Here is a 12,080-nt window from a genome sequence, read left to right as displayed (position 1 = left end):
ATTTGGCCTTTCAACAGTTTATAAAACTCTTAGGTTGGTGTGGTATTTTACTGTTTGTTTCAGTGAAGATTTTTGACTCATAAAATCCTTTCTGTGGTATTCTTTTAGTGAGATCTTTGCTTTTTAAAGTTGTCCTTAAGCGATATTAAGTACTGTGAAATTCTCAACACAAACACATAAAGAAAACATGTCTAATGTTTAGAGTTGGGGCTAAATGAAAAACATTTAAATTAACTGGAGTATTTTTACAACTGATGTATATGATAAATAATTTAGAAATAATCTCTGGTCCTGATGTTTCAGAACCTGTTAACAACATTGAGGAGTTGGGCCCATACCCGAGTTATCCGGGTAAGCAATTTGCATGTAGTTTAAAAACCAAAATCTTATTTTCTTGTAAGTTAAAATAATTGTTGGATTTTTTTAGGTAATAGAATAATTTTATTTTGTAAAAATTGACAGCATTTGATCACAAGACAGATTGTATTTTTCCATCAGAACAGAAACAATCTGAAAAAACCATATAGAGAGTGCAGTTGTATAAAAGAATCTTAGCATTATTCTTGAGAAATCAAATAAGCTAACATAAACCTTATCTGGATCTTCACTCTTACCTGCTTTTCCCTCCTGACATGTCATGGTACTGTAAAGGTTGTTTAAAGTGTTGTCCTACAGGATTTTCTGGTCATAAGTAATAGGAACCATATTTTATCAGGAGAGAGTATCTCTTTTTGAAAAACAATTTAGGATGCAGGCAAGAGCTCTAAAATAAAAAAATCTAGAAATTCAGTATTGGCACTTACAACTAATAAGCTTTGTATTCTTTATACAGGTTCAGTTCTTGTAGTTTCAGTGCCACAGTTTCTTGTGCTGCCTTTTGCAGATTAAGAGACTTCACATTTGACCTAAAAATGTTCAACTCCGCACACATGGTCTTTTCATTGGATAATTTATTTTATGAAAGACCAGATACAAGACAAAGGTAAATCGTTATTGTTAAATATATATAATTGTTTTCTAAGTTTTTCCACACTCTGAATCATTTTACAGCATTTTTTTTTTAACTCCATTTTCTGCATACCAATAGAAATGTGGAGCTAGAAATTTCAAGGTTCATAACCCATACTTTGAAATGTTTTTCCAAGCACACTAGAGTTTGATGCAGGTGTATCTTAGGGCTATAAGAAATATGTGTTAGGAGAAGTTTTCCCCCTTCAATTTTCTATTATTAAAAATCACATTAATTAAAGAATAAGAATATTTTTAGTAGGAGAAACAGCAGGTTATCATTAGTGTCTTTGATCTAGATGTTGTGAAGGGTGTTTAAAAAATAATTTTACCTTATATTTGTGTGTTAAAAATAGGTATCTAGAAAATGAAGAGCGTAAGACTTGGTTTATTGCACCTGCTCCTGCTATTGCTGAAATTCCAGCTGCAGAGGAGTTACAGAGGGAACTGGAAAAAAACACAGCCAACATGCATATGGGTAAAATATAACAGAATAGAATCATAGAATCATTTAGGTTGGAAAAGACCTTTAAGATCTCCGAGTCCAGCCATAAACCTTACACTGCCAAGTCCTGCTAAACCATTATATTTGACATTCATTTTGAATGGTTTAACGAATAATTAGCTTAACAGATAATTCCTTCTCTCTTTTAATATTGTAAGATATGAAATGTTCTAGAAATGCAAATAGAGACAATATATTTTAGTTGAGAGTGATGGTCTGACCTATGTATGGAGTATTAGCAGTCCTTTTTGGGCGTATACAGGCTACAGGTTTACTGTGCAGAAGTGGGCAAGGTAAGAACTATGATCAAAATTTCAGCTGCTCTGTATTCTTCCATGAAGCGTCATAACAAAGTGGGAAGCAGCTGTCAGAGCATAATGCAACACATGGATCTGATGACCTGTCTCCCACCCAAGGAACAGAGGTTTTATATGAACCTACCTTTCTTCTTCCCTTTGGGGGCTTTTTTCAAATTGCTGTTCAGGAGGCCAAATTTTAATCTGGCCACTAATTGCTGCTAAGTGGAGTATTCCTTTCATCTAGACATTCATGATCACCTTAAGGAAATTTATTTTAAAGGATTCGGATGCTTTATCTCTGCCAACTAGATTCCTGCATTTCTTAGCTGCTGTGCTAGTTTATTGTATTCTTTATTTAGGAATTAAATTATTAAGACAGAAGGGTTTTTTCTACTTTATGCAAGAGCAATCTCATTGAGGACTACTCATTCAAATAAGCTTTCTAGTGTTTGTAGAATTAGAACTGTTGGGGTTACGTCACAAACAGGCCATTGTAATTTTAAGTTTCTAGATGGGTAACAGTGAAATTATTAGGCTATGGAATAGAACTGTTCTCTGTCTTGTTGCACTCAATTCCTTGCTTCTGCTCTTGCCTTCCTTTTGCTGACAGCAAAGCTTGTATGGTCAGCCAGATCAGGACACTGATCCTACTCAGAACTAACCCTGCAAAATGCAATAATTAACCAAGATGACTGTGAAGCCAGCCTGTCACTGGCATCATTACGAATTTTGCCTGTTGAGATTGCAGCGTTTATCTTGCAGCTGTTTGTAGTAGGAACTTCAAGCTTTGTCACTGTCATTTTTTTAAAAGACCATCTTTATTCTGGGATAGGGTGAAGAGTTTCTATCTTACAAACTACTTTGTAGTTCTGAGGAATAGTTTTGCTCCATTACTTTGTACAGGGAGCATAGAAGGTGACCCTATTCTTGCAACTTTTTTGATTGACAACACATGCATTGCATTCATCAGCATGAGTCATAAAATATATGCCAAGGTTCTTGCAATAAGATAGAAATATCAGTTCACATAATAATGTGAATTTGGCTTATTCTGTGTGCAAAATATTTAATAAAATAACTGTGAATAGGAACATGAATATTAATGGAAATAATAATTTATTGTTTTCATAGGAGGGAGAAAGAACCAGCAGTTTATACAACAATGTAGGAGTAACACTGAGGAGGCAGATGATAAGTCACCAGCACCTCTTCATTTTGGCATAGCCTCTGAAAAAGAAGTGTTCCAATTAACTGCAGGAGAAAGAGAGAAAATTAATTTTCAGCATGAAAGTCTAAAAATGGTTCCATTGGTTCTCTTTTCTGACCAAGATAAATCTAAAACAGGAGCAGAGGTTTCTCACCAACCTGGTGCAAGTTTTTCACAAAATAAAATATTAAGTAATTTTCCAGAAGACAGTGATGATGAGAGTATCCATTCAACATTAAGAAAAAGGTACATGTCTAGTCAATGCTGATAATTTATCAACTGTCAAAATCATATAGTTATTTTAGATAAATTTGTTAAACACAGAATTTTGAATCCTTCAACTGAAGGTACTTTAACAAGGCTCCAGATGCTAATTCTTTTCAGTATAAGGAAAAAAGATGTTTCCTTTTGGCAATATTTTAGTATTGTAATTAAATTGGTTCTGAGCTCAGATTCTTTTATGAGAAAAGTAAGGATGAGATTTGTTTCTTTAATTTTAAAGAAACTGTTACATAAGAAAGGTATTTTGAAATACTATTTTGAGTTCTTTATCCACATGGTAATGAGGAAAGAGGCTAAGATCACTTGCTTTTCAGAGCAGAGGTCAGTCAGCCAGGAACACCTTGACTTGCCTGGGAGGAGTGGTTTTGCGGATAAACTCTTCTACACCCATCTCTTCTCATTCCTCAAAACCTGCATGTCTCTATTGTTTTTAGTTATGCAGAGATTGACAGTTAATCTGCTATTGGGATTCAGAGCCCATCTGGACAGGCAGTGTACTCTTTCAGGTTCTTTCTGTAATGAAAGTAAAGTTAAAATGTATCTTGAAAGGAGTCTTCTTTGGGTAGAAGGTCTCAGATCAACTAAAATTAGATACGAAGTTTACTTATGACTGTATCTTACTAGTTCTGCTTCTCATACAAACATACGTATTGTTTAAATATTACAGAAACTGTGTAACATTGCAACAAACTAATGAAAATCCTGGATCTTTTGCAGCTTATTTAAAAAGTCTGGTTGTATGTATAAAAGTACAGAATTTAAAGATAGTTCTACAGATGTGAAAGAAATTGATACGTACTTAAATACAAGTGGAAACATGAAAGAAGTGAGAAAAGAAGGTTTATGGAGAAATAATCATCATGCTCCAATAACTAAAGACTCAGATTGTACTCTGCATAGGGTAAATGATGGGGACATTGAATCTAAAACAGAAATTAAAATGAAACAATTTTCTAATGCTTCAGAGATTCTGGATATGACAGGTAATTATTATTACTCTGTTTCAAGAAAAATAGTCCACTCTGTCTTTGGTATATAATGATAATGGATATCCATGATCTGAGGTGGAGTGAAGACCATGTTTCCACCAGCTCAAGGTGGGATAATTGGGTAAACTTGATAGAAGGTATTGTAATTCTATGGAACTTAATTGCATTGCTGTTTGATATGAGCTGGGTAAACAAATTAAGAAGAGTAACATTTTCACAAGTGTGAAGTCATGTAAACCTTTTTGAAAATGTCACTTCAAATCAGTCCCCTAAACAATTTGAAAAAGAGCAGCCTCGTCCCTTCATGTGGTAAATAGTCTCATCTTTATTTGAAACCATAAATTGAAAATGCAATGTTTATTTGTGATGTGGCTGATACTTGTGTTTTTGTAGAAATAGATTTTAAATAGGAAAAATCTGGAAAATGGAGGAAAGTGGTGAGAATTCTCATGAAATTATAGAATACTTGTTTTAGAAATTGTGCTTGATTTTTAATAGTTTTTAAAGATGTGTAGTTTATTTCTAGATTTTAAGGTTTTTGGAACAGGGACTCATTGCATCTGTGGAATGTACCTTGTGTACCTGGCTAACTGCTGCAGAAATACAGAACAGAAAATAGTTCTAGCAGAAAATTGTAGGGCAGAGCTGTGGCTTAAGATGCAGCTTGGAGGTTGGTCAGGAATGGAATTCTGATTGCCTTCTGAGTAACAGTGACTAGATTTGTGGATGAGGGGAGAGCAGTGGGTGTAATTTACTTTGACTCCAGCAAGGTTTTTCATAGAATCATAGGATGGTTGAGACACACTGTCTTCCACAACATTCTTGTATCCAAATTAGGATATCAGGAATGGATGGACAAGAGCATGGCTAAAAAAAAATGTCAGGCTCAGAGGGAGGTGGTTAGTGGGTCACACTCTGCCCACATGCCTGCCTTAAGTGGAGTACTGCAGGGCTCTGTCCTGGAGAAGGGGGCTGCCAGGGATCTCATTAAATTCATCAGGAACAAATGCAAAGTCCTGCTCCAGGGAAGGAGAAGAACCCCTGGGGTTCCCCAGGGATGGAGTGGCTGGGGGCAGCTCTGCAAAACAGTGCCTGGGGGGCTGGCAAACAGCTTGCTGAACGTGAGTGAGCAGTGTGCCCAGCAGTAATGAAGGCCTTTGTTAACAGGAACAAAGCCAGGAAGTTGAGGGAAGTGACTATCCCCTTCTTGGCACTTTTGAGACCATGTTTAGATGCTGCATCAAGTTTTGAGCCTCTGGTACAGGCAAGACATCCTTAAACTGGAGTGAGTTCAGCCAAGGGCCACCAAGATAGTCCTAAATTATGAGCTTGTGACCTCCCTGTCCTGTCTTTTCAGTTCCTTCTATATCACGTGGACCTTACAGCTCCTCACAGAACCATAGCTTGGGGTCAGGAAGATGTTTTTCATGGTTATTGGTTGAAAATAAATCTGATTTTATAAATTTACTACTTTTATTTCTTTAGGAACTACAGGAAGAAAATTGGAAATTTTGAGGTCTGTTACAGAAATACGTATCCTTGTGTTTGCTGTATCTGATTTACTGATTTCATTACAATGCTTTTACATTTACAAAATTATAGTGTTTTAATTTGTAGCCGTAGGAACTCATGCATTATACTGTAATAGTTTTAATTTGTAACATAATGCTGGGAATCAAATGATGAATATGGGTTTACCCTTTGGACTTCCAAAGCTAGAATGAAAATAGGACAACTTATAGGTCATTCATTGCTAAGCAAATTTATTCTTATTTCAAGCATCCAAACTGTTTATTTTTTAAATGTAAAATTTTTAGTTTGTATAATATATATTTCAGGTCAGATTTGGTATGAAAAGACACATATACACATATCCCCATACACTCTAAATAAAGGAAAAGAGAATTACTATTTAGTCTTATTAAGACAACTGAAGCTTACTTTTTGTCCCATTTTCTCAAGGGAAAATAAACTTTACATATTCCTTACAGATACATATTAATGTTATAGTGTATGTACAGTATATTTCTGTTCTTCAAGCAGATTTTATAATAATTTTCCTTCTTCTTGGCCCTGCCTTGAACCCATAATGTATTTAAGCATCCATCTATATCTGTCAAAGTTTTTTTTACTTTTTTTACACTGTCTATTCCATATTTTGTTTCTAGTAACCTGTCGAATGGTAGGTTAAATATCAGAAAGAGAAAATGTCTAAATTTAGGAAATTTAAATTCATGTAAATAGCTTTAAGAAGTGTCATAATTTCCAAAATGAGTAAGGACTCAGTTCTGAATTTGCCAATTATAGATAGTCAATATTCTGCATTTTGAAAATAGATCACTTATTTAGAGAGGGAGTTTTAGAGAAGTTTTTTTAAAAAACCCTTATTCAGTCTAATAGTATTTGGTTATCTTTACCCATTTTTAATGTTTATATTCAACTACTTCTATTTCTTGTTTTACTCCTTTTTCTTTTCCTCTTTATTTAGTCCTCTAATGTAACATGCATCTGAGGCCTCAGCAGTTCGTTGTTCTTGTTGCTGTTGGTGTTATGTCTGACTGTGTGTGCATCCTCAGCCTGATCAGATGGTTACAGTTAGTCTGCTTGTGTGCCTTCAATGCAAGTCCAGACAAGAATCAACTCACTCATTTGGATTTGTAATGTAACAATACTCTCTTTCCTCTTACTCATATTTTGGATAAGAATGTTGTCTGAGGAATACACAATATTAGCAATTGAAAATATCTCCAAAACCACTGTCAGCACTAAGAGATCATAGGTGTATTTCTTTGCTACTGTTATGACTGGGCATACAATATTATGCTAATTAATTTGTGTTATGTTACAAATATAAAGTGACCATTGACACTTCAGGTACGCTAAGAGCAGTGCTCTGCTTGCTCTTGTATCTGGTTTGCAGTGTAGAATGAAGCTTTTGTCCATTGCAGTTTCATGTTTCATAATTGTATGCCATTCCATGAAGCCTATACCAAGAAGGAGGTTCTTGATTATTGGTATAATCCCGAGACCTCTCAAATAGGTGGGTTTTTTTGGTGAAGTGGAATATATGGCACACCCAAGAATCTAAATAAAGCTAACAAGTCATTTAATAGGTTGCTTTTTAATAATTTTTTACAAGCCTGTATCAGTGAAAGATTGTTGCATGTGTTTTAAGTATGCACTTAAATTGGAAGAGAGAGATGCATTTATAGTTCTAAAATAATTTTTAAAATTTTCACTCAGTTGTTTTCAATTCCTTAATGCTGTCAAGCAACACAATTTAGAAGTATTTTTAAGGAGTTCCCATATTTTAACTATGCACAGTCTAAAGCTTTGGATGATGTAAGTATGAAACATTAGCTGCAGCTGCAAGTAGTACTTTGTAGATAAATTAATGATGCTTTGATATTCAGAACTTAAAAGGGGTTAGAAAACTTTAATATATCTAGAACCTCTTCCAGGAATAGTTGAGCAGGGTTGTGCTTAGCTGTGAGAAGAGACCAGGAGAACTCTTAAATGTTTTTCTCAGTGTTAAAAACATTTGTGTGAAGATGTGAATTATGTATGTATTTATTTATACAGATAGTAATATTTAAAAAATTATTTTCACAGGAAGATTAATAAGAACAGAACTTTACAGAAGGTTGTCCTTTTTGAGAACTGATATTTGTCCATGCCTTTTTTATCAGCTATGCTCTTTCTTTAAAAACCCCAAACTTATTTTGAAAGCAACCAATTTGAGAAATATTGTATTATAGGTGTTGCAGAGAGGAGATACAGGTTCCATCAGATTCTTCAACAGAGCATTTGAAATTTGTATTCCACTCTAGGGGAAATCCTAGTGTCATTCACAAATGCTTCAAAGCATCTTTTTTTTTTTAAGCTACTTTTGTTGTTTGAATTTCTTATCCGCTAAGTAGAGTTTTACAAAGAGAAGATTTTAAGAATGGTGCTTATATGAGCAGGATAGTCTTGTATTCAGTTTGTATGGGGAGCTGTATTTTCGCTTTTTTTTCCTTACCTTTTTAGTTTTATGCATAGATTTGAAGTATTTTTCCTTACTTCGAAGTTTGTGTTTATTTTCTGATTATCATACTGGTCTGTAGAAGAATCTTGTGTGGGTCTTTGTTCCTAGAATAATGGAAAGCTGCAACTGTAAGATTTACTTTCATGAAAGTTGCAAAACCAGAGTTCTCGGGGCAATAGGTTTTAATTTTTTTTTTTTATTTTTTTTTTTTTTTGGAACAGCTCACGTATTGGTATTCCTAACTATAAACTTGTTTGTAAGATACCAGGATGGACAAGGTTTGCTTATCACTCATGTATAAGACATGACACATTGTTAAAAAATTAAGAGAAATCAGCTTATTAAAAAGATAATGGTCTTGTATTATTTTTTTTATTGGCTAAGTTTGCAAAAAATTGGTAGCAACTCTCTGGTTCCAAGAACTGAGTTGTAAGTATTCAACTTAGTAGAATTTGCAGTGAACATTAAGAATTATTTAACAAAAACCAGGGAAAATTTTGTACTCATACAGCATTCATACTTCATTGATTTATTTGTAAGCATTGCAAAACTGGGAATGGTAGATAAAGAACACAGGTAATTCTTGCAACTGTTCAGCAGTACTGTCAATGTCAGTCATTGCTATGGTAATTTATAAATCAAGTACTAGGTAATTCCTGTTCATCCTTGTGAAGTTCTCACAGTCTAGAACAGTTTTAGAACATTAACAGCTAGAAGGAAAGAATTAGAATAGTAGAATCCATGAGGAGCTGAGAGGGAAGGAAGGACATGACGCTGTACAGAGCGTGCTGCATTGAGGGAGGATGGGTGTGACACTGCAGAGGAGCAGGGAGGGAGGGTAGAGTCACCCTTGTCAGAGGAAAATGAGGGAACCTGACATGGACATACCTGGTTTCTAAGATGGTGGAAGATAGAATGTGGAGGAAGGAAGGAAGCATAGTCATAAAAAACCTACTTTTGTCATTATTGAAAAATTAACTTTCTATTAAAACAATTTATATTCAGTAATGTTGTAATTTTGAATGAAGATTAAATTACAGAAGAAAGACAAATTGCACCTTGAATTTGAACACAAAATACCTCTTTCTGATGAGCCTACATTTGGTTGTGGTTGGACATTAATACAGTGATTCTGTCACTAAGTCATCTTAGGCTAGATATTGGTTTCTTTCCACAGAATGATAGACTTCATTACATAATAACCTGAGGTGAACAGTATCTCATTTACGGTTCTGTGGCAGAGGTGTAGCAGAAGATGTTCTTTCTTTTGCTGTAACTTAAAGTTCACACCTAATACAAAATTTTTTAGAATACTATGTATACGAATGTAATAATTCTTTCCTTGTGTCATTTTTCCCTAGGCAATGCTTTTGGAATGTATTAATAGGTACGATGGATAGCTGTTATATTTACTACTTTGTAATTCTTTCCTAGCTTCTTTATACAGATAGGAATTTTGTGATTTGTGCTCCAACTGGCTCTGGAAAAACTGTAATGTTTGAGCTAGCTATTACAAGATTACTCATGGAAGCCCCACTGCCTTGGTTAAATATTAAAGTTGTTTACAGTAAGTATTATGCAGCTTTAAACATTTTGGTGGCAGCAGTAGAAAATATCATTCCATAAATGTGGAGATCTGGAGTGCTTTAATAATATTGAAATTAAATATGTTAAGAAATTGTGACCTACCTAATTCTTTAAAAAGTTGTTTATTTTAGGGTTTGTTTATTTCTGATACCATTGTAACTATTATTAGTATTTAACAGCACTGTGTTATTATAGTCTTCTACAAATAAAAATTTTAAAAAATCTTCTAAAGAGTTTCTCCACTAAAAAGGCAAGATGTACACAAAAAGGGAAAAAGGAAGCAAAGGAAACTAAAACAAATTCTAAGTGGCAGAGCCAGAAATCATGTAGTGTCTTTTTTATGCACGTCTTACTGCTCTCAGATGAGGATCAGATTTTCCAATATTCACTTACCTGGTAAGGTTTCATGCTAACTGTTGCTTTCTGTCTACTAGTTCAGAGGTAACAGAGCCGTGACCTTCATGAGTTTAGTTAATCTGTATAGGCACTAATGAAAATACTTGAAGATAGTCACAACGATTACACTTTTTTTCTTTCCTTCCTGGAGAATTGTGTTCATATAATATAAATCAGATTAAATTTGTGGTTTTGTCCCAGTTTTAATTAATTCATACAGTGATATAATTGTCAGTCTTGCTATTAATGGTTAATCTTTATATTTACAAAAGTTTCAGACTAATTATTGTTATTTTTTAAAGTTCCAATGTGTTCAAATTCTTACAAGAAAGCTACTGTTGTGTATTGTAGCCAGATCTTTTCTAAACAGGCATCTATTATTGTTTCTCTGTCAGCAATTGAGGTGGAGCATTTCAGTATACTGTAATGTTTTTAGTTGCCTTGGTAGAACTGGTAACAAATGGAACATTGCAACTTTTCAGTAAGGAAGCAGTTACCTACTGGTAGAATTAGATCTGCTGACCTTTTCAGGTTCGACAGTGACAGAGAAGGAAACGTGTCAGTTTTCTTAATGTTGGAATAGAGGAGTTAATCAGATTATGTACTGCTGGTACATGCCCTGGTACCTGGTTCATCGGTGGCCCAATGTATGTTAATTAGCTTGCAGTCGTTGTGTAAATTTGAGTTGTTTCCCAGTAGCTTTAACACATGTTAAAGATTGGTGACTGAAGTTCTGGGAGCAATCACTAGTTTCTTGCATTCTTGCATAGCAGAAGATTATTACTTGCTGGTAAGTTAATCAGTGTTCTGGAGCTAGTGATTTCCCCTGCTTCGTAGGCCACTGATAGGAGATTTTACACCCTTTTCTGAAGCAGAAACTGGTTCTTTAAATCCCTTCATCTTAAGGATCCCTTGTCAACTGATATGCAGAAATGGTTCATATTCCAGTGGCTCTAACTAGCCTAGAATGTAATCACTGCAAGATCTGTTTTATTACTGCTGTTTTTGGATCACTTCTGCTGTGTAAATCACTTCTTTTACTTAAATCACTGTACTTTCCATATAGATTATCCATCCAATATAGACTTGCATATGTTGCTAGTTATCAGTCCTTGCAGTGAATGACTTCTGATTTCTAGAAATCAGTCTCCATATGCAAAAGTATAATATGTGTCCTCAGGAAAAAAAGAATATGAAGAAATAGTTTGGTTTAGGGGTCTGTTCAGGAGGACCAGCATCAGAACTGTTACCTTCCATATTAGCTGCTACCTGCTGTGTTAGCTGCTCTGTATGACCCTGACTACACTTAACTGTACATTTGGTTTAGAAAGATTTTGATTTCTTCTGGTATTCTCTCTCTTGCTCATGGATGGTTTCTCATTTGTAACTCCTTTTCTCTCTGGATAGAGTGCTCAAATCATTCTGAACTGGAAAAAGGTCTGTATCGGTATGATCTTCCATTAGAAAAATGTATTTGCTGTGGTTTCTTCTGTCTATGAGAAAACCTTTGAAAGCTGAATGATTGTTTCTGTGTGGGATTGAGGAAAAAATCACGATTAGGAGAGGACATAAATAACCTTAATTAAAGGGTTCTGTTTCTGATTGCTTATAGGGAAGAACTGGGACCCAAAGCTCAAAATTAATCTGTGCACATGGAATAGGTTAATAAGGATAATAATGCCACTTACAAATATTACGTTTCTGGGAACAAAGCTGAAAATTAGGGAAATTAAATTCAAGAAGACCTCTTTAAAATGTATGCATTTAGCAATATATTTGA

The 12,080-nt window shown here is 34.5% G+C and overlaps 1 protein-coding gene across 1 annotated transcript in view; it reads left to right on the top strand.

The window, feature by feature from the left end:
- Positions 1-911: 911 nt before the first annotated feature.
- HFM1 (HFM1, ATP-dependent DNA helicase homolog (S. cerevisiae)) overlaps positions 912-12,080 on the top strand; it is a gene marked incomplete at its 3' end in the record, with an annotated part of 38,915 nt that continues 27,746 nt past the window's right edge. The window contains exons 1-7 of the mRNA XM_010086108.1: positions 912-982; positions 1,365-1,486; positions 2,944-3,265; positions 4,019-4,284; positions 5,776-5,823; positions 7,562-7,632; positions 9,752-9,884. Of these exons, the coding sequence (XP_010084410.1) occupies positions 912-982; positions 1,365-1,486; positions 2,944-3,265; positions 4,019-4,284; positions 5,776-5,823; positions 7,562-7,632; positions 9,752-9,884 (1,033 nt within the window). The remainder of the gene's footprint in view (positions 983-1,364; positions 1,487-2,943; positions 3,266-4,018; positions 4,285-5,775; positions 5,824-7,561; positions 7,633-9,751; positions 9,885-12,080) is intronic.

This window comes from Pterocles gutturalis, unplaced genomic scaffold (assembly GCF_000699245.1).
Source record: "Pterocles gutturalis isolate BGI_N339 unplaced genomic scaffold, ASM69924v1 scaffold47755, whole genome shotgun sequence".
NCBI lineage: Eukaryota > Metazoa > Chordata > Aves > Pterocliformes > Pteroclidae > Pterocles > Pterocles gutturalis.
The sequence above is the reverse complement of the archived record's forward strand: the minus strand, read 5'-3'. Positions and strand labels throughout refer to the sequence as shown.